General features: G+C 44.7%; 1 protein-coding gene and 1 long non-coding RNA gene across 3 annotated transcripts in view; one reads left to right on the plus strand and one right to left on the minus strand.

The window, feature by feature from the left end:
* Positions 1-18,098, plus strand: part of LOC102461263 (cadherin-10) — a 166,043-nt gene that overhangs the window by 123,768 nt on the left and 24,177 nt on the right. For both annotated transcript variants that reach the window (XM_006112616.5, XM_075921416.2), the window contains exons 7-9: positions 1,271-1,524; positions 8,911-9,047; positions 11,191-11,312. In XM_006112616.5, the coding sequence (XP_006112678.2) occupies positions 1,271-1,524; positions 8,911-9,047; positions 11,191-11,312 (513 nt within the window). The remainder of the gene's footprint in view (positions 1-1,270; positions 1,525-8,910; positions 9,048-11,190; positions 11,313-18,098) is intronic.
* Positions 1-18,098, minus strand: part of LOC112547772 (uncharacterized) — a 120,267-nt gene that overhangs the window by 18,583 nt on the left and 83,586 nt on the right. The window lies entirely within an intron of this gene.

Here is an 18,098-nt window from a genome sequence, read left to right on the forward strand (position 1 = left end):
TCGCTCAAGGATGGATTTTTCACATCTGAGTGATGTTGTTACACCAATATGGATCTTTAGTGAAGACCTGGCATTAGGTGTTGAAAGGTAAGCACTAGTTTAGGCATTTTGTTGGCTTGGGGTTTAAAATCACACATGTTGTGGACTGCCTTGCTCAAATGATTTGGTAATGAGTTACAAGCCCTTTCATTTCCAACGATTGGGCTCATACCCAGCTTGCATCATGAGATGCTCCAAACTACTACTGTTAGATAGCCATTTCTGAGTTTCAGTTCCTAGTCAACAAATTGCTGCATTTCATTTGGTATCATCGATAGCAGCCTTAGTAAAAAGGCATTGAGAGTGTACTTGGGAACATAATTACTCTTTCTTCTACTCTGATTTCTCTTCATAAGAAGGTGGAGCAGAGGAGGTGGAGACAAGTTTTCGTTGCCCGTAATATACCTCTTCTGCTGTTACAAAGAATGTTTAAGTCCCCAAAGCTGTCAGCCTGTCATCTTTCACAAGCACTAATATTATGAGTTTTAGGGGGGAAATTTTTGAATGTGTCCTTAGAATCCAATTTGATAAGTGAAAACTATGGGCTTGATATCTCCCTGTTGTTTTGTGTGAGCTAATGAAGTCTGCTCTGCAGCTAGACAGGTAAATTCTCAGCCTGCTTATTCTCTATATATCATTAATTAGCTACCACTTTTCATCTGTGACAGTTGCAGAGAAATTGGGGAATGGAGTTTCTTGTCTACTCAAAATGGATTCTAATTATAACCCCGAACCCTTCTCTTTTCATTTTAAAAGTATCTGCTGACAAAAATGTCAAATCTATTTTGCAAAAAAAATCTCTGATCTTGGTTTTATGAAATTCAATTAAAATGAGCAGGATTAAGTATTGATTTTCTTTCTCAACAAAGTTTTAAATCTTTGGTTGTTCAAATTTATTTTTTCCCTTGCAAAATTTCAGTTGGCAGCTTAGGTCTGTTTAAATGTATATCTCCTTAAACAATGAATCTCAGACAAATGTGCGTACATGTTTCTTCCGCATAAGAATTGTCACATTAGTGGACAGATTAGTGGTCCATGGTCTATTATTCTGTCTTTTGATAATGAACAATGCCAGATGGATTTATTTGAGTACCATTAGCTACCATTAATTATGGAGGAGATGCACCCATTAACATCAGCTGATGATTTGGACCATTGTGTCTTTACCTCTCCTATGTATCCAACATATGCAGTGTAATTTAATAACATTTCCTTTTTCTCTCTGCCATAGCCACTGGATTATGAGACCAGAAGGCTTTATACACTGAAAGTAGAGGCCGAGAATACCCATGTGGATCCACGATTCTATTATCTTGGGCCTTTTAAAGATACTACAATTGTAAAAATCTCTGTGGAGGATGTGGATGAGCCTCCTGTTTTCAGCAGATCTTCTTACCTGTTTGAGGTTCATGAAGATATTGAGGTGGGAACAATCATAGGAACTGTGATGGCACGAGATCCTGATTCTGCTTCAAGCCCTATCAGGTAATTTCATGATCTCTCTATAAACCTCATGATTTAAAAAACAAACCAGAAGCAAACAAAAAAAATGTGTGGAGAAAATGGTTTCTCTTTCAAATTGCAGTTGATGAAAGTTTTGTACATTGAGATAGCTCTTCCACCCTGGCACTGAAGAGAAATCAGGGAGAAATTTCTAAGGTTTGAATGAGAAGAACTTAAAACCTCAGGGTTTACCAGGAAGTTTGTGCATGTACCATGGTAAAGATCAGCTACTGTGTATCTCCTATTTTATGTGCCGACAGAGGCATGTAAAATAGGCTACCTGACATAGTCAATGAAGCCGGGATTTAAATATCCCCTGCTTCATTAAAATAAAAATGGCCACCGCGCTGTGCCAGCTCAGCTGATCGTTGGCACAGCGCGTGAGTCAAGACACGGATTGGTCGACAGGAGAAGCCTTTGTCAACCACTCCCTTATGCCTTTTGAAACAAGGCTTACAGGAGCAGTCGACAAAGGCTTCCCCTGTCGACCGATCCATGTCTTGACTCGCGCACTGTGCCAATGATCAGCTGATCCGTCACAGCGTGGCGGCCATTTTTATTTTAATGAAACAGGGCATATTTAAATCCCGGCTTCATTGACTATGTCAGGTAGCCTATTTTACATGCCTCTGTCGGCACATAAAATAGGAGATACACAGTAGCTGATCTTTACCATGGTACATGCACAAACTTCCTGGTAAACCCTGAGGCAAATCCATCAGACCTTCCAAACTCACAACCCCTTGCTGTGGGCCTAGGTTTGTTGATCTACTCTTGCCTTCTACTTCCAGCCGCTTGGGGTACTCCTTATTCCCATCAATACATCTTCATGAGGCTAGTTTGCAATCTGCCACCACTACTTCCAAACTTTTGGGCTTTCTTGAGCACTAGATGAGCCTAGGTAGGCTTGTCCTGTGGCTAGACCTATAGGATTTGGGAAATCCCTGATAAGTCTGTGGTCCATGGGTGGCAGGGGCTGTTGAACCTTCTGATATTTGCTCATGCCAATCCCAATGGTAGGGTAAAATGCCACTCTAGTCTATTCTCCTTTCTTCTTCAGTCCTCCTAAGGTCCTTAGAAGTGGGTCTTCCTTCCCTCTGGCTAAGTTCCATGCAAAAGCAATAGGGAACAAACCTCAGTCCTTGATTGCTGCCTCCTGCTTCCTAACCTTGTCTGTGAAGCTGCTGATAAGTTAAAATTAGGTGTTCAAATCCAGATAATACCTCCCAGTATTATAGTTTAAACTGCTAATGATTTCAAAAATACACTTTCCAAGTACTCCTTTGTTTTGTGCATAAAATCTCATTGAGCTAAGTCCACTAAATTTTACCATTCTCCTTTTTGCTTGGTTCCCCCTCCAAAAAAAATATATACTTTAAAAGAGGTACAAGGTAGGTTAAATAATATCTATGGGTATGTCTACACTACCTTCCTAATTCGAAATAGGAGGGTAATGTAGGCATACCGCAATTGCAAATGAAGCCCGGGATTTGAATTTCCTGGGCTTCATTTGCATAAAGCCGGCCGGCGCCATTTTTAAATGCCGGCAGTTCGAACCCCGTGCCGCGCGGCTACACGCGACACGGAGTAGCTAGTTCGGATTAGGCTTCTAATCCGAACTAGCTGTACTCCGCGCGGCACGGGGTTCGAACTGCCGGCATTTAAAAATGGCGCCGGCCGGCTTTATGCAAATGAAGCCCGGGAAATTCAAATCCCGGGCTTCATTTGCAATTGCGGTATGCCTACATTACCCTCCTATTTCAAATTAAGAAGGTAGTGTAGACATACCCTTTTATAGTACCTATTTCTGTTGGTGGAAGAGACAAGTTTTCAAGCTTCACAGAGTTGTTTCTCAGGTCTGGATAAGGTAACCAGGGTAGATAAGCTAATTACAAATCAGAACAGATTAATAAACACAAAGGGTTCGCACATGCTGTAGGAGACCACTTAAAAATGAATGCACAGGTAAGAGTTGGAAGGTAGTGGGCTGTGTTACAAATTTGTTGTAATGAACAATAAAATCATTGTCTCTGTTAAGGCCATATCTTTTAATGTCTAGCAGAGCTATGAATTTACATTCCTAGGATAGGCTTTTGAAGGTACTATGCAGGTGTCCTTTGAGGATAAGGACTGTGAGGTTAGACATGGAGTGATATACTGTGAAAATTGTTCACCCATTGGTAGTGAATGAAGGCCATACGAGGGTGGTAAGGAAAGATTTACTTCAAGATGTGGTCCCTATTGGGTATGGGTTGTAATTGTTTAATGATACCCCATATGCGTTCCTTTATCACAAAGCAGGTAACAAGGAGAGGTGTGCAGTCAGTATAATTTTTGACTGTATTGACACAGGTTCTCCTGGGTATTTGGATGTCCCTTTCCATTATGTCATGTACCTCTTTGGTGTAGTGTCCTTGTAAACAGAAAGTTATTTTAAGTGTGTTTAGCTGTTTCTCTTCAGAGCAATTCTGTGATATTGGACAGCCTGGCTGAAGGTAAGATTTCTTGGTGTGAAAATAACTATGATGATCTATGGGCTTCCTGTGTATAGCTGTTTGTAGGGTTTAAATACTGAAGCTAATCATGGAATTCAGGATGTTGATGTTGGTGCAGCTGTATTCTAGAAAGAGTTTAACAGATGGAGGCATTTGCTGAAGCTTGTTGAGCAGGTTTTAGTTGTCTGTCCAGAGGATGAAAATATCATCACTGTATCATGTGCAATGGTACCAGGGATATATTTGTATATTGTTGAGTTTGTGATGCATTTTTCCATGCTTTCTTCTTTGGAAGAGGCTGGTGTACTGAGGAGCCATGCTGGTATCTATGCCTGTTTTCATGGTTTGAATAGCGTTTGCTGTTAAACAGAAAATTGTGGATGAGAATAAAGTAGATGAATTAGGTGATATGGGATTTCTGAGTGCTGTGCATTGTCTTGTAGTATCTTGAGGCAGGTGTCAATGTCATGGTGACGGATGTTGGTGTATCGTGAGGTGATACTTGTAGTGGCAAGGATGTAGTGGCATTCTGGAGAAGGTTGTTAATATTGCAAAGTTTCTGGAGCAAGTCGGTACTCTCTTAGAGGAAGTTGACCCTTTGTGTGTTGAGTGCTTTGAGGATAGATTCTGAGAGTCCTGGTAGTCTTTCAGTTAAAGTGCTGAGGCCAGATTATGGTGGGTTTTCCCTATTCCCTTATTTGTGTATCCTGGGAAATGTGTAGATTGGTCCTTGGGCAGAAAGGAATGCTCGTGGATGGATGAGGCTCTAGAGTTTTTCTGTAGCTGTTTGGGGGAGGGCTTAGCAGTATGTTTAAATTTCTATGTGATCTGGTTTGTTTTAGCCACAGAGAATCATTTACTAACTATAAGACCAATAAATATTCTTTTGTTTGTAAATTTTGAGGGATGGTAAAACCGTGCTTGAAAAGGAAAATGAATTGTAGCCTCACTTATGAGTACTGAAACTCTGCAGATATTTGCTATGTATCCATGGACCATTTTTGCAGATTAGACATGCTGAGACATGTGACAACTGCCTGTAGGGCATTCTGGGACTTGCATTCTGCAGCGTGCTCCAGACAGAAGAGGCAAACTCCCCGAAGGAGTTGTCCTATTTTGAAAGAGGTGTACTATAAACTAGTGGGCAGCCATGGTGGTTGCTGGGAAAAAAAGTAGTCACCAGCTCTGTCTGTTCTGGCTGGGTCTTTGTATCTTAGAGGTACCACAGCTATGTAGGGATGTCTGAACATCTCATTGGGAGGGAAGCAAGGTCTGTGAGGACCCAGGGATGTAGCATCCCTAGCTAAAGTAGGGAAAGAGCTTCAGCCAGGGCAGAGCAGATGGTGGGACAAATTTCTCTGGAGCGGTCAGGGGGTTGACACAGCCCAGTGTCACTGCTTCAGAGTGGTGAAGTTGTTAGTAGACCTGCAGATATCTGCAGATGCAGATATCGACAGACAGTTTTAGTGGATTGCGAATCGGATGCAGATACAAATTTTCATGCTCATGTGGAGATCTGCTTATTATAATTTCTCTTGGTGGAAAAGTAAGATAGCAGATGAAAGTTTTGAACATATAAGCACTCAGTATTGATAATGCATTTCAGTATAACTTCTTTATCCATTCTAACTTCATGTGACAACTGAGAATCTAAGTTGTTGCGCTTTTGAAGTTGTGGTCTTAAAAGGAACAAAGCTGGTGATATCACTTATGTTGTCTCTGACACAACTTGAGGAGTGGAGCCACTTCAACAAAATAAGCTATTTCCTGACATTGATATAGCATAATAGACTGAAGATGTTTAAGGAACAGGTCAGGGCAAGTCTTTCCACATGTGCAGTAGTAATTCAGATAAATGTGTTTGATTCTTTGCCTTCCTTATTGTTCCTGTTTTCTCTGAGAAAAAAAAACTAACTGCAACAACTTCCATAGCTGGGGTCAGACTCAGCACTCTGGTGTAGATGTGTTGTCTTTATTAATCTCAACAGCAGTCCCACTCGTCTGTTCAAAGAATTCAGCTCTTGAAAATGAGCTTTGTAACATTTACTTATTTCCAAACCATCTGCAGACATCTAGGCTATGTCTACACAGTTCCTGTGCAAGAACTCTTACATAAGAACACGTCCACATGGCCATGTACTTTTGCGCAAGAGCATCCATAGCAGAGTGGATGCTCTCTTGTGCAAGAAAGCCCTGATGGCCATTTTAGCCATAGGGCTTTCTTGCGCAAGAAACCTCTGCCACACGTCCACACTGCTTTCTGGTACAAGAGCTCTTGTGCAAGAGGGCTTAGAAAAGAGTGTAGCTCTTGTGCAAGAAGCCCTTTCTTCCCACGCTTTACTGTAAATCTTCTTGCTCAAGAGTGGGCGGACCGTGTGGACACTTTATGGGTTCTTGGGCAAGAACAGCCTTTCTTGCGCAAGAACCCGCTAATGCAAACATAGCCCTGTAGTGTAACAGGTATTACAGGAGACAATGGACCGTTAAGGTTTTGCCTTCTTTATTTAGACTGGTAGTGTCCTTTTATAATCAGATTAGCCTGAGAGGTCAAGCTATTTTTAAAATTTAAAAAATGGGCAATTTATGAGGCTGTCTGTGTGGGGTTTTTTTAATAATAGAAATGAGCATAAACTATATCTCTGCATATGAGCAACCCTTTTCCAAAGCTTTTTGGAATCTGAACCCAGTCTACGTGCAGCCCTTATTTCTAAAAGGGTATGTCTGTACAGCCTGCTGACCCAGGCTGAACAGCTCATGTGGCTTAGAAATTGCAACTTAGGATGGAATTCGGGCTCTAAAGCACAACCTCTCCCTAGATTTCTGAGCCTGAGCTCCAGCCTGAGTCAGAGGCTATGTCTGTCTCCTTTTTTGAGGCATAAGGATCTTGCGCAAAAGGGTTTTTTTTGCACAAAACGGACCCATCTACACTGCTTGTTTTTGCACAAAAACCTCTTGCCCAAAAAGCATTGGCAGAGAATATGCAAATGACAGTGCGACAAATGTTAATGAGTGCTTCATTAGCATACTGTCTGCTGGCAAAAGCCTGCAGTGTAGACATAGCCTAGTATGTTTAGTACACCAGTGCCTGCCCTACGAACCTCAGTCTAGCAATCTGAAATGAGAGGCTTGATGCTCTGGGCTGGGTAGGCATAACCAAATGGTTCAAACCAGATCCAAAATCCCAACAGCCCATGGAAGGATTGAAGCCCAGCACCATATGTGAACTTTGTGGCCCTGGTATTTTTAAAAGAGAAAATAGGGCTATATCTACAGAAAAATTGTGGGGCCTGCTCCTTCCATTGACTCGATTTGTTTAACAGACGAGTAACCATCATGTTTAGTCTAGGATTTCGCATCTTAACAGCAGTATCTTCTGGGATATTTGGGTATGCATATATTATGCAGAAGGTGTATGGTTGCATAAGACACGCATAGTCAGATATTTAAGTCTTGTAACAATTGAATCTGATTTTTCTGGGCCTTCATTATTGACTGTGGAGCTGTAATGTGAGAAGTAACTCAAACAGCCACACTACTTGCTTGTTGAAAATCTGTACTATCAACCTTGTCTTTTCTCCACATTAAAAAAAACGTGATGAGTACAGAATCACTGCTATGCAATATAGACATATTGTGCTAGACATTGAGGATTATTTTTAACTGTAATTGTAGGATTTAGACACCTGGTTCAGAACTAATACACGCTTCAAATTTGAAGCAAAACTTTTGTGTGGTTTCAAAGCTTTCAGGTCAGTTTATTTTGTCATTTTTGTTTACCTCTGCACTTCCTGTTTTAATTGGGACTGGAAGGATCAAAATACCACGAGAGGGGCTATTTCCATGGCATTTTGGTGAAATCAGTAAGTACTAGAAATACAAAGAGAGGTTTTTGTGAAGGTTCTAAGTCATTCATATAAATTCATAAAAGTACCTGAACTCTTTGATGATTCTCCAAATATTATCAGTCCTTCATACTATTACAGGCACAGGACAGGCTTTTCAAAAAGAACTGTGTTGGCCTATCTGGTCTCTCACTAAGTGCAGAGTTAAGCAAACCTTGAATACTTTTAGAAATCCCATGATACACTCATGGAAAGGTACCAGTCCATCATTTACTGAAACTCCCTACTGTTTTTGCTGCATGGGAAATGCAGGATTGGGTCTTAAATGGGAAGAATCAGAGGGCAGTCTGATATATGATTACAGTTTACACCCAGGTGACACAATGATTTTCTCTACAAAGCAGGGAAAGTTTTGCTCTGTATAACCTCAATAAACTTGATTTATTTTAAATAAATCTACAATAAACTATGAGATGATAGCTTTAAGAGTTGTTTAAAAAAGTTGAGAAATAATTTATCAGTCTGATGTCAGATTTGTTTGTTTGTTTGTTTTTTTGTTTTATACCGAAAATAAATTTTCCTCTTGGGAAAAAAGTGTTTAATTACTGAGTTAGGCAACATTCTCTCCTGCACTCCCTATAGTAATTCGTATCTTAATATAATATCATTTAGTTAAAAAAATCATAGAATATGGAAAGTTACAGAGTAAATTGTCAGAGTCAATGTCAAGGGTAAATCCATGTTGAGATCATTCATAAGATTTGTATTTTTTCTGTGTACTACATTAATCGTAAAAATTATAATATTTTTTAAGTTCAGGCAGTCACCAACATTAAATATTATATGAACTGCACAGCATTTTAAAAAGCTTAAAAATGCATACATTAAGATTTTTTTTTCATTTAAAGTACGTAACACTTTTCATAGAAGGTGTATAGAATGTGAATATTGTACAGATGTATAATAATAAGACAGAGTTGCTTTTTTAAATTTTCAGTCACATAACATTTTTTTTCCTTTATCATGTTTAGATTTTCTTTGGATCGTCATACTGACCTTGACAGAATATTTAATATACACTCTGGAAATGGATCCATCTATACTTCCAAACCACTTGACCGAGAGATATCACAGTGGCACAATCTTAGTGTTATAGCAGCTGAGATCAGTAAGCCAAATCTTTTTAGTTTTCCTTACTTTAAAAAGTGATTTAAATACATCAGTAAAATCCTCTGTCTCCCAGAAAAAAAATCCTAAAAATAAACCCAAGGAACCATTAAGATTACTACATCATTATATCTAATTCCATTCTGACTGTCACAAAAGATTCTAGGTGTCCAAAAAAAATCTGTGATATTTTCAAATCAACTCATGAGGGGCATTCATTATGAAATTCTTTGCTTTAGGATAAGCACTAAAAGCAATATTTTCTGATGATAAACATGCCTGATGTCACCGTTCTTCAGACTGCTGGCCACTGTGATAACTATGCTGTTTCATAATATGTTCATACAGTAAGAATTCAAAGCCCTTTTGTGCTTAAACTGAGCTATTGAACTCATTTCTTCATGATGATATTTTGAGGAAGGTGGGGTGGTCAATAAGCAGCCCATGGGACAGATACAGTTAGCTAGGGTTAGCACCTGGTAGGCTTCAAGGTGCTTTATTTACCTGAGCATCCACAGGTATGGCTTCTCTCAGCTCCCATTGACCACAGTTCATTATTCCCAGCCTATGGGAGCTGCAGGAATTGGTGTCCCACCCTGTGGCAAACCATGGCCAACAGGAGTTGCAAGCAACCATACCTGCTGAGCAGGTAAATATAGTATCTATTGGCCCACCAGTACTAACCCTGGAGAACTGACCATGGGCCACTTATTGCCCACCTATGATTTAACTTCTCAACTTCATAGGTGTTTCTAAAGAGACATGCTAATTTTTTGGAAAAGTTCAGGTATTTTAGCAGAAATCAATTTACATAATAATTGCTTGAAATTCATGCCTCCCCGATTGTAGTCAAAATCCCTTTCTAATGCATTTCTGATGTTCTGAAGAGAAGAGGCAATGTTGGAATACTGTGCTTAAGATGTAGTTTTTCACAGTGCTCAGATTTTTGTTCTGTTTGCCTTTTTAAAGAAATTCAGTAAGTCAAGTAGAAAAGGCATATATTTCCTGATTCTGAGATACAGTAGGACCATGAACTGAATATTTAACAGATTGCTCCCAAGATACCCTGAAATGTCATACACCCAGTTATACTAGAAATTTGGGATCAATCTTTATTGTTTCCTAGTTTATTCCATAAACAAATATATAAATGTTTAATATAGTTCAGGAAAGGAATTCTCAGAAATGGATGATGTATGTATGACTTCCATTGAACTACAATGTAGTTCCTCAAAAATTAAAAAAATAAAATAAAACCAAAACCAGAAAAAGTGTATTCAGTTTAGTGATGGAAATTTAAGCCCAATCCTACTCCCACAGATGTCAGTGAAAATGTAAGCTCTTTATGTGGTTGCTTTAAAAAAATATATAAATGTATGCTTTTTCCTATCATGATTTAAACATGTCCATTTTTCTGTTTTGATTTACACCCACTTATAATATGTTAGATACCTTTTTCCGGAAAAGCGTCCATGGCCAATGTAGACACGCTTTTCCGGAAAAAAGTCCCGATCGTCATTTTCGCGATCGGGGCTTTTTTTCTGGAAAAGACTACTGTGCTGTCTACACTGGCCCTTTTCCGGAACAGTTTTCCAGAAAAAGGACTTTTGCCCGAGCGGGAGCAGCATAGTTTTTCCGGAAAAGCAGCTGATTTCTTACAGTAAATCGTCACTGCTTTTCCAGAAATTCAAGGGGCCAGTGTAGACAGCTCGCTGCTTTTCCGGAATAAGTGGCCCAGTGTAGACACAGCCATTGTGTTTTGCTTTGAAAAAACAAATTTCCGGCAGAACAGTACTTTTGAGCCTAACAATAACAATTTGTGATTTGATAATACTAATAGAGATCCTTTTCATATAAATTACAGTTAATTATTTCATGATTTTACATGTTTATCTTCATATAAAAAGCCTAATTCCCCACTTGATTCCTGAAAATGAATTTGTTTCTGGTAGTAAGTAGAATCGGCTCTAAACACTCATGTGACCTGTCCCTCGCATTATGAATCCATAGAGCTATTATGGCAAATTACACCAGCCGTGGATCTGACCGTGAAAGCTGAGCTCTAGAGGTACTTTAAAGAAAATAGTCTTGAAAAAAAAGGAACAAAAGAAATCACTTGTTCGTACTTTTATTTCTTTTGGCAGATAATCCCAAAGACACTACTCGTGTTTCTGTTTATGTTAGAATTTTGGATGTTAATGACAACGCCCCGCAGTTTGCCATATTCTATGATACATTTGTATGTGAAAATGCAAGAGCTGGACAGGTATGCATTCTGTAAATACTCAAAGCTATTTGTTTTTGCCATGGCACTTAGTTTTGGATCATTCTATTAAAAATGCTTGAGAAAGCTTGCTGCTGGAGAAGAGTGCTACTAGTATAGTTTATGAAAATGAAGGCAAAGAATGGTTGTCAGTAAATAAGTCTTCAGACCCACACAATAATACTTTGCAGTTGCATTAGCATGTAAATTAGCTATTTACTTTTCTTTAGTTTACAGAAATATTTTTCTATGGGAGCTCTGTTCATTTTACTTTTACACTTTTGCATCAGTGGATCAGGGTTTGTTTTTGTTCTTGTTGCTTTAGATCAAGGATGGGGAACCTTTTTTGGGTTGAGGGCCACTGACCCTGAAGCCTGGGGGCCTGGATCCAGGCAAGCTGGGTGCTGCATCCAGCCTCTAGGCCTGAGATTCCCCACCCCTGCTTCAATTCCTGTAGACTTCAGCATATAGGTCTGAAAAATATATCCTTAATTGGTTTCAGTGTTATCTTCCCAGAAGAAAGCAATTTGTAATTAAATAATTGGCAACAAAATTTGGTGTGTTTTTTCAAAAGAATTCAATACTACAGAGCTTAATTGTAGTTTGAATTCATATATATTGTGTTTAGAAACATTAATGTCACACACTGTCATTTGCATAAAAATGTGTCTTCAAAAAACTTTCTGTGGGTAAGTCAAACAAAAACATAAAAGATGTTAATAGCTGAACTGGTAACATATTATATTCTTTGGCTTTTACATGATACAGAAAAATATACTTTGATCAATTGCTGCCCACTCTCTAGTTCCTTGGCAGCAGCTATCCATTAGATCTGCTGGAAACCAACGAATTTCTCTATTACTATGTTGTCCAAGAAAAATAAATGCTTTTAAAGTGGCAGAATTGGTACCAGAATGGTAGGTTAAGCATTACAGTATTGTTGAAGAAAGTGTAAAAGATGAATGTAGACTTACTGAGACTAGTTTATTTTTTGAACTCCTTCAGCTCCTGATCACTGTTAAGTGGTGGTGTTTTTTTTCACTCAAGGAATTATAATATTCACCAGCACTGGCGATGCTTATAATGCATGCATCTTAATCTTTTGGGGTCAATGCTAGTTTGGTTCTATCCGCTTGTATATCCGTTCTTTCTTTTCCTTTTGTTACCATAATTACAAATGATATATTGTCAGACTTTACTGAAAAGTCTTCCCCACTGATGAATATCCACTGTTCATCAAAATCTACAATTGTATACTAGAATATGGTATTTATGTAGTTATGTATTTAATTTCTTTATATTTATTATGTAGCATTATGTTGACTTTTTGTATCTAATATATTACATAAGAATGCAGTATCTTAATATATGAGGTATTATAGCAGCACCTAACATGTGCTTGAGATATTCCAAACCCATAGAAAACCCCAGAGACCCTAAATTATAAATATACAAGACAGAAAAATAGAATAGAGACATAACAAGACAAAGGGTATGTCTACACTACAGCATTATTTCGAAATAGCTTATTTTGAAATAGTTAATTCGAAATAAGTTATTTTGAAATAATGCATCTACACGCAAAATGCATTTCGCTGTTTCGAAATTCTGCATCCACACTGAGTAGATACTGATATAGAGTTAAGGCCTGCCGGAACCAGATCAGGATTAGGGCATCAGGCAAGGAGTGTCTTTGTGTGGCTGTTGCCTGAGGCTATCTGAGGCCTGTGCTTAAAGGGACACCCCTCCCTCCCCGGGCAGCTGGTTCTCAGGTGTGTCTGCTTGCTTGCCTGCCTTCCACTTACCCCTCCCTAACTCCCTTCCTGATGTCTAATAAAATACACGTATTTTCAAAAATATAAACTCTCTATATTTAACAAAACTGGGGGGGGGGGGGAATGAAACTGTGGGGAGAAGGGGGAAAGGAGGCGGGAGAGGGGAGAAGAGAGGGTGGGATGGGGAGGGGGAAAGCTGGGAGGACGGAGCTGGAAGGGAGAAGCAAGGGGAGGAAGGGGGAGGGGAAGCTCAGGGGTCAGGGATGGGGATCTCGCCGGGACAACTGTCTCCCAGCACGGCAGGTATGGGGACCTCAGCGTCCTTGGGGGGATGGGGAGGAGGGTGTGGAGGTTGAGAAGGGAGAGGCGGGAGGGGGAGGAATGGGAGGAGGAGCGGAAGCTAGCAAGGCAGCAGATGCTGGAGCTGCATGAAGCAGCACGCTCTGCACCAGGGTCTGCAGATGGGCACAGATGGCAAGACCCTGGGCAAACAGCTCCCGCTGGAAAATCTGGTTGTCCTGCACCCACTGCTCCATGGTGCAGTGCAAGGCTCGCAAGGCCCCCAGCTGCTGGTCTCGGTACCCCTGCAGTGTTGCGGTGGACCTGCTGAGCCCTCAGGTGCAGGAGGATGTCCCAGGAGGGGTGGTGTACCCTGCACGCGCAGCTAGTGCAGCTGTGAAGAAAGAAGAGAGGTGGTCAGTTCTCCCTGGGGGTGCAATGGATGAAGCTCAGCCCCCCCCTGAGAGATGAGGATGACCGTGCGCTGCACTGTCAGAGCAGCTGTGCTTGCACAGAGGCCACATTTGGATTATCCAGCTATCCCCAGGAGTGGGAGCTGCCCCAAGGAGCAGTGGGTACAGGATGACCGAGAGTTTCAGCGGGAGCTGCTTGCCCAGGGTCTGTGCCCATCTGCAGTCCCTGGTGCAGAGCGTGCTGTGTATAGTGCGGCCGAGGTGGGGGGGAGATGTCCCCCTGCCTATGTGTAGAGGGGGCTTGTGAAGGGAGGGCGTCCTGCTGTGTGCCACCCCAGGGTCAAGAGCATGTCATGTCTTCTCACACGTGTGTGCCTATCAGGCCACAGCCCCTGTCTGGCACGCAGCTGGAGCCATCTTCCCAGGGTTGGCATGGCACGTGCTCGCACGTGCACAGGTTGCTGTGTGATCTGTGGTAAGCAAGACCAATGCGTGCCGTTCCTTGTCTCCCTCCCCGCCCCCAGGAAGGGGACAGTGATAAGACTCACCTGGTGTGGCTTCCCCGGATGACCCTGGTGACGCCGCTGCTGGGACACCTGAGGGGTCCTGTCAACGTGGCACCCTCTGTGGCGGCTCCTGCGGCTCCTCCTCCGCACCCTGGTCAGGGCCCTCTGCTCCTAGCTCACTGCCCCTCGGGGTGGCACGGACTGTCCCACTCCCCAAGATGCGGTCCAGGGCATCAAAATATGGGCAGGCATCTGCCCCTTTTGAGGCACTGCTTCGAGTGGCCCTGGCGTACGCCTGCCGCAGCTCTTTAATTTTCATGCACACCTGGTCTTGGGTGCGTATATGGCCTTAGGTGGCCATGCTGGCAGCTATGCAGCCGTACACGGTGGCATTCCTCCATCTAGTGTGGAGATCATGGACATTGGAGGCCTTCTCCCAAACCTCGATGAGGTCCATGATCTCCACTATAGTCCAGGAGGGTGCCCGCCATCTCCTGCCTCTGGCTGGCTCCTGGAAGCTGGGGGACTGGGCGGGGGACCCCTGGCTGTCTCTAGCTGCTGGCTCATTGTGCAGCGACTGGGTCAGAGGCAGCGACTGCTGTCAGGCCTGGCTCTGGCACATGCACTGTGGCCAGAGTCTACCCCTTTAAGGGCTTCAGGGCTGGGGAAGAGGAGAGGAGTTTTCTTGGTTTGGCCCAGAGTGGCCACCAAGGGAAACTGGGAAGGGCTGGAGGCCCCCTATTTCGAAATAAGTGTCTACACAGTGCTTATTTCGGATTAGCTATTTCGAATTTGGCATTATTCCTCATAGAATGAGGTTTAACTAATTTGAATAAGTGCTCCACTATTTTGATTTTATTTCGAGATAGCGGTTTGCCTGTATAGACGATATTAAAGTTCATTCAAAATAACGTCTATTTCAAATTAATTTTGATGTGTAGACATACCAAACAGAATAGAAACATAACATATAAGTATGATCAACAAGGAGTTCAGTGGCACTTTAAAGACTATCAAATGTATAAGGGCATTAGACCAGAAGCTAATACCCTAATCAGGTGGTTAGTCTTTAAAGTGCTACTGGGCTCCTTGCTGCTTTTGCTGATACAGACTACCTCTCTGAGTAGTCTACACTACAGCGCTAATTCGAACTAACTTAGTCCGAATTAGTTAATTCGAACTAAGCTAATTCGAACTAACGCAGCTAGACCTAAAAACCAGTTCGAATTAGCGTTTTGCCACACTGATTGGACGCAGGGGCACATTTAAGGGCACCTGAAACTGGTTCTGGCAGGGCATCAGGTCAGTAGTTGGGTTGTGTGGCTGCTGTCTGAGGCTATCTGAGGCTCGAGCTTAAAGGGACCCCCCTGGACAGCCGGTTCTCAGCTTTTCCTGCTTGCTTGCCAACCTCACCGAGGGACAGCAAAGCGTTGGTCTCTGTGCCCGATTGTGTCGGTGCTTCCCTTCGGGGATGCCGCCGCAGGTGGAAACATGGAGCCAGAGCTCGCCCTGCACCTTCTGGTGCACTTTCTGGACTTGCTGCTGCAAGCTTGCCAGCAATGGCTCGAGGCTGCCTAGTACCTCCTGGTGCACGTCAGCCCCCTGCCTCTCCGCCTGGCCACCCTGGGGGCCGTGGAGGAGCCGCGACGGCGCCCGGACACCAGCATGCCCCACCGCATCTGGCGTTTGGACACCAGCAGCGACTGGTGGGACCACATCGTCCTGGAGCGCTGGGAAGACCGACAGTGGACCCAGAACTTCAGGATGAGGAGGGACACCTTCCTGGAGCTCTGCAAGTGGCTCGCCCCTGCCCTGCGCAGAAGGGACACTCGCATGAGGCCTGCCATCCCCCTCCAGAAGCGGGTGGCCATCGCCCTCTGGAAGCTCTCCACGCCGGACAGCTACCGATCCGTCGGGAACCAGTTCGGCATGGGAAGATCCACTGTCGGAGCGGTGCTCATGAAGGTACAGCACTTGCCGGCCACTGGACCGGGGGGGGGGAGGGAGGCTGCAAGGAGGGGATGGGCCGCCCCAGGGAAAAAAGGGGGGAGGGAGGAGGCGAAAGTGCCCTGCACCGGTCTCTCCCGGCCATACTACACGCCGCCCGGGGGTTGCTTCCGGGAGTGGGGCGCAGGGCACTGCCAGGGCACGAACACTCCCAGCCACCCGGGAGCCCCACTGATTCGCGCTTTGCTGTGTCTCTCCGCAGGTGGTCAGGGCCATCAACTGGGTGCTGCTCTGCAGGGTGGTCCGCCTCGCCGACCTGGACGCCGTCATCCGGGGTTTAGGCGCCCTGGGCTTCCCCAACTGCAGGGGAGGCCATCGACGGGATGCACATCCCCATCCGTGCCCCGGAACACCAGGCCTCCCGGTACGTCAACCACAAGGGGTACTTCTCTGTGATCCTGCAGGCCGTTTGTGACCACCGGGGACAGTTCACAGACATTAATGTGGGCTGGTCTGGCAAGGCATACGACGCACGGGTGTACCGCAACTCCTCTGTGTGCCAGAGGCTACAGGCCGGGACCTTCTTCCCCAACTGCCACATCAGGATCGGGGACGTGGACATGCCCGTCTGCCTGGTGGGGGATGCCACCTACCCCCTACAGCCGTGGCTGATGAAGCCCTACATGGGGCACCTCAATCCCTCCCACCAGGCCTCTCACCAGGGCCCGCATCGTGGTGGAGGGGGCCTTCGGGTGACTGAAAGCCCGCTTTCGATGCCTTCTCACCTGCCTGGACCTCGCCGAGCACAATATACCTCCTGTAGTGCCAGCATGTTCTGTGCTGCACAATTTGTGTGAGAGAAAGGGGGAGGCTTTCCTGCCAGCCTGGATGGCTGAGGCTGACCGCATGGCTGGCCACTACGGTCAGCCCCACACCGCCGCCGTCCGGGAAGCCCACCAGGGGGCCGTCCGGATCCGGGAAGCCCTGCGGGAGAGCTTCCTGGTGGAGGAGGAGGAGGACTGAACTCTCTCTGTATGCCCCACTGGGGCCTTCTTCCACCCTCCCCCCTTCCCTTTTCCCCTTCCTAACCACCCTTCCTAATGTCAAATAAAGACACCTGTTTTGGCAAACAACCTCTCGTTTTATTTAACATAAGTGGGGTGGGCGGACGGAGGAGTGAGGGTGGGAGAGGGGAGGGGGAAACCTGGGACGAGGGAGCTGGAAGGGGAGGGAAGGGTGGAAGGGAACGGAAAGCTCAGGGGTGGGGGTCTGGCTGCCTCTCCCATCTTGCAGCACTGCGGGTGTGGGGGGCTCTGGGAGGAATGGGTGTGGAGGTTGGGGCAGGAGGGACGGAGGCTGCGGAGGAAGCGGGAGCAGGGGGAGCAGGAGCAGGAGGAAGTGGGAACTGGTCGAGGAGGCTCTGGAGGTGGCCTCTGAGGGCACAGCCCTGCTCCTCCAGTGCCTCCAAGCTCCGCTGGCGCAGCCGAAGGTCCTCCTGGACCCAGTGGTCCTCGGTGCGTAGCTGGTAATCAAGGAAGCGGAGGTTCCTGCCTCTCCTGCTGGCCCGGGCGCAGGCGGCTGCTGCAGGCAGTGTGGTGTGCTCTGCAGGCCCAGGTGCTGCGGCTGTGGTGAAACAAGAGCAGCGGTCAATTCTCCCCGGGGCCCAGGTGGGTGAAACCCAGCCCCCCTCTGCAAGACCAGGGCCCCTGCATGACACCCAGCTGCTGCTCCGTGGTACTCACATGTGGAGGCCTCCCCGGCCTCGGACGACGCAGGCGAGCGGCTCAGTGGGGTGCTTCGGGGGTTCTGGGTCCTGAGCAGGCTGCCACCAGGCTCCTGGCTCTTGGTGTCCTCCTCCTCCTACTCCGT

The sequence above is a fragment of the Pelodiscus sinensis genome, chromosome 2 (genome assembly GCF_052426305.1).
Source record: "Pelodiscus sinensis isolate ZL-2025 chromosome 2, ASM5242630v1, whole genome shotgun sequence".
In the NCBI taxonomy this organism is placed as follows: Eukaryota; Metazoa; Chordata; order Testudines; family Trionychidae; genus Pelodiscus; species Pelodiscus sinensis.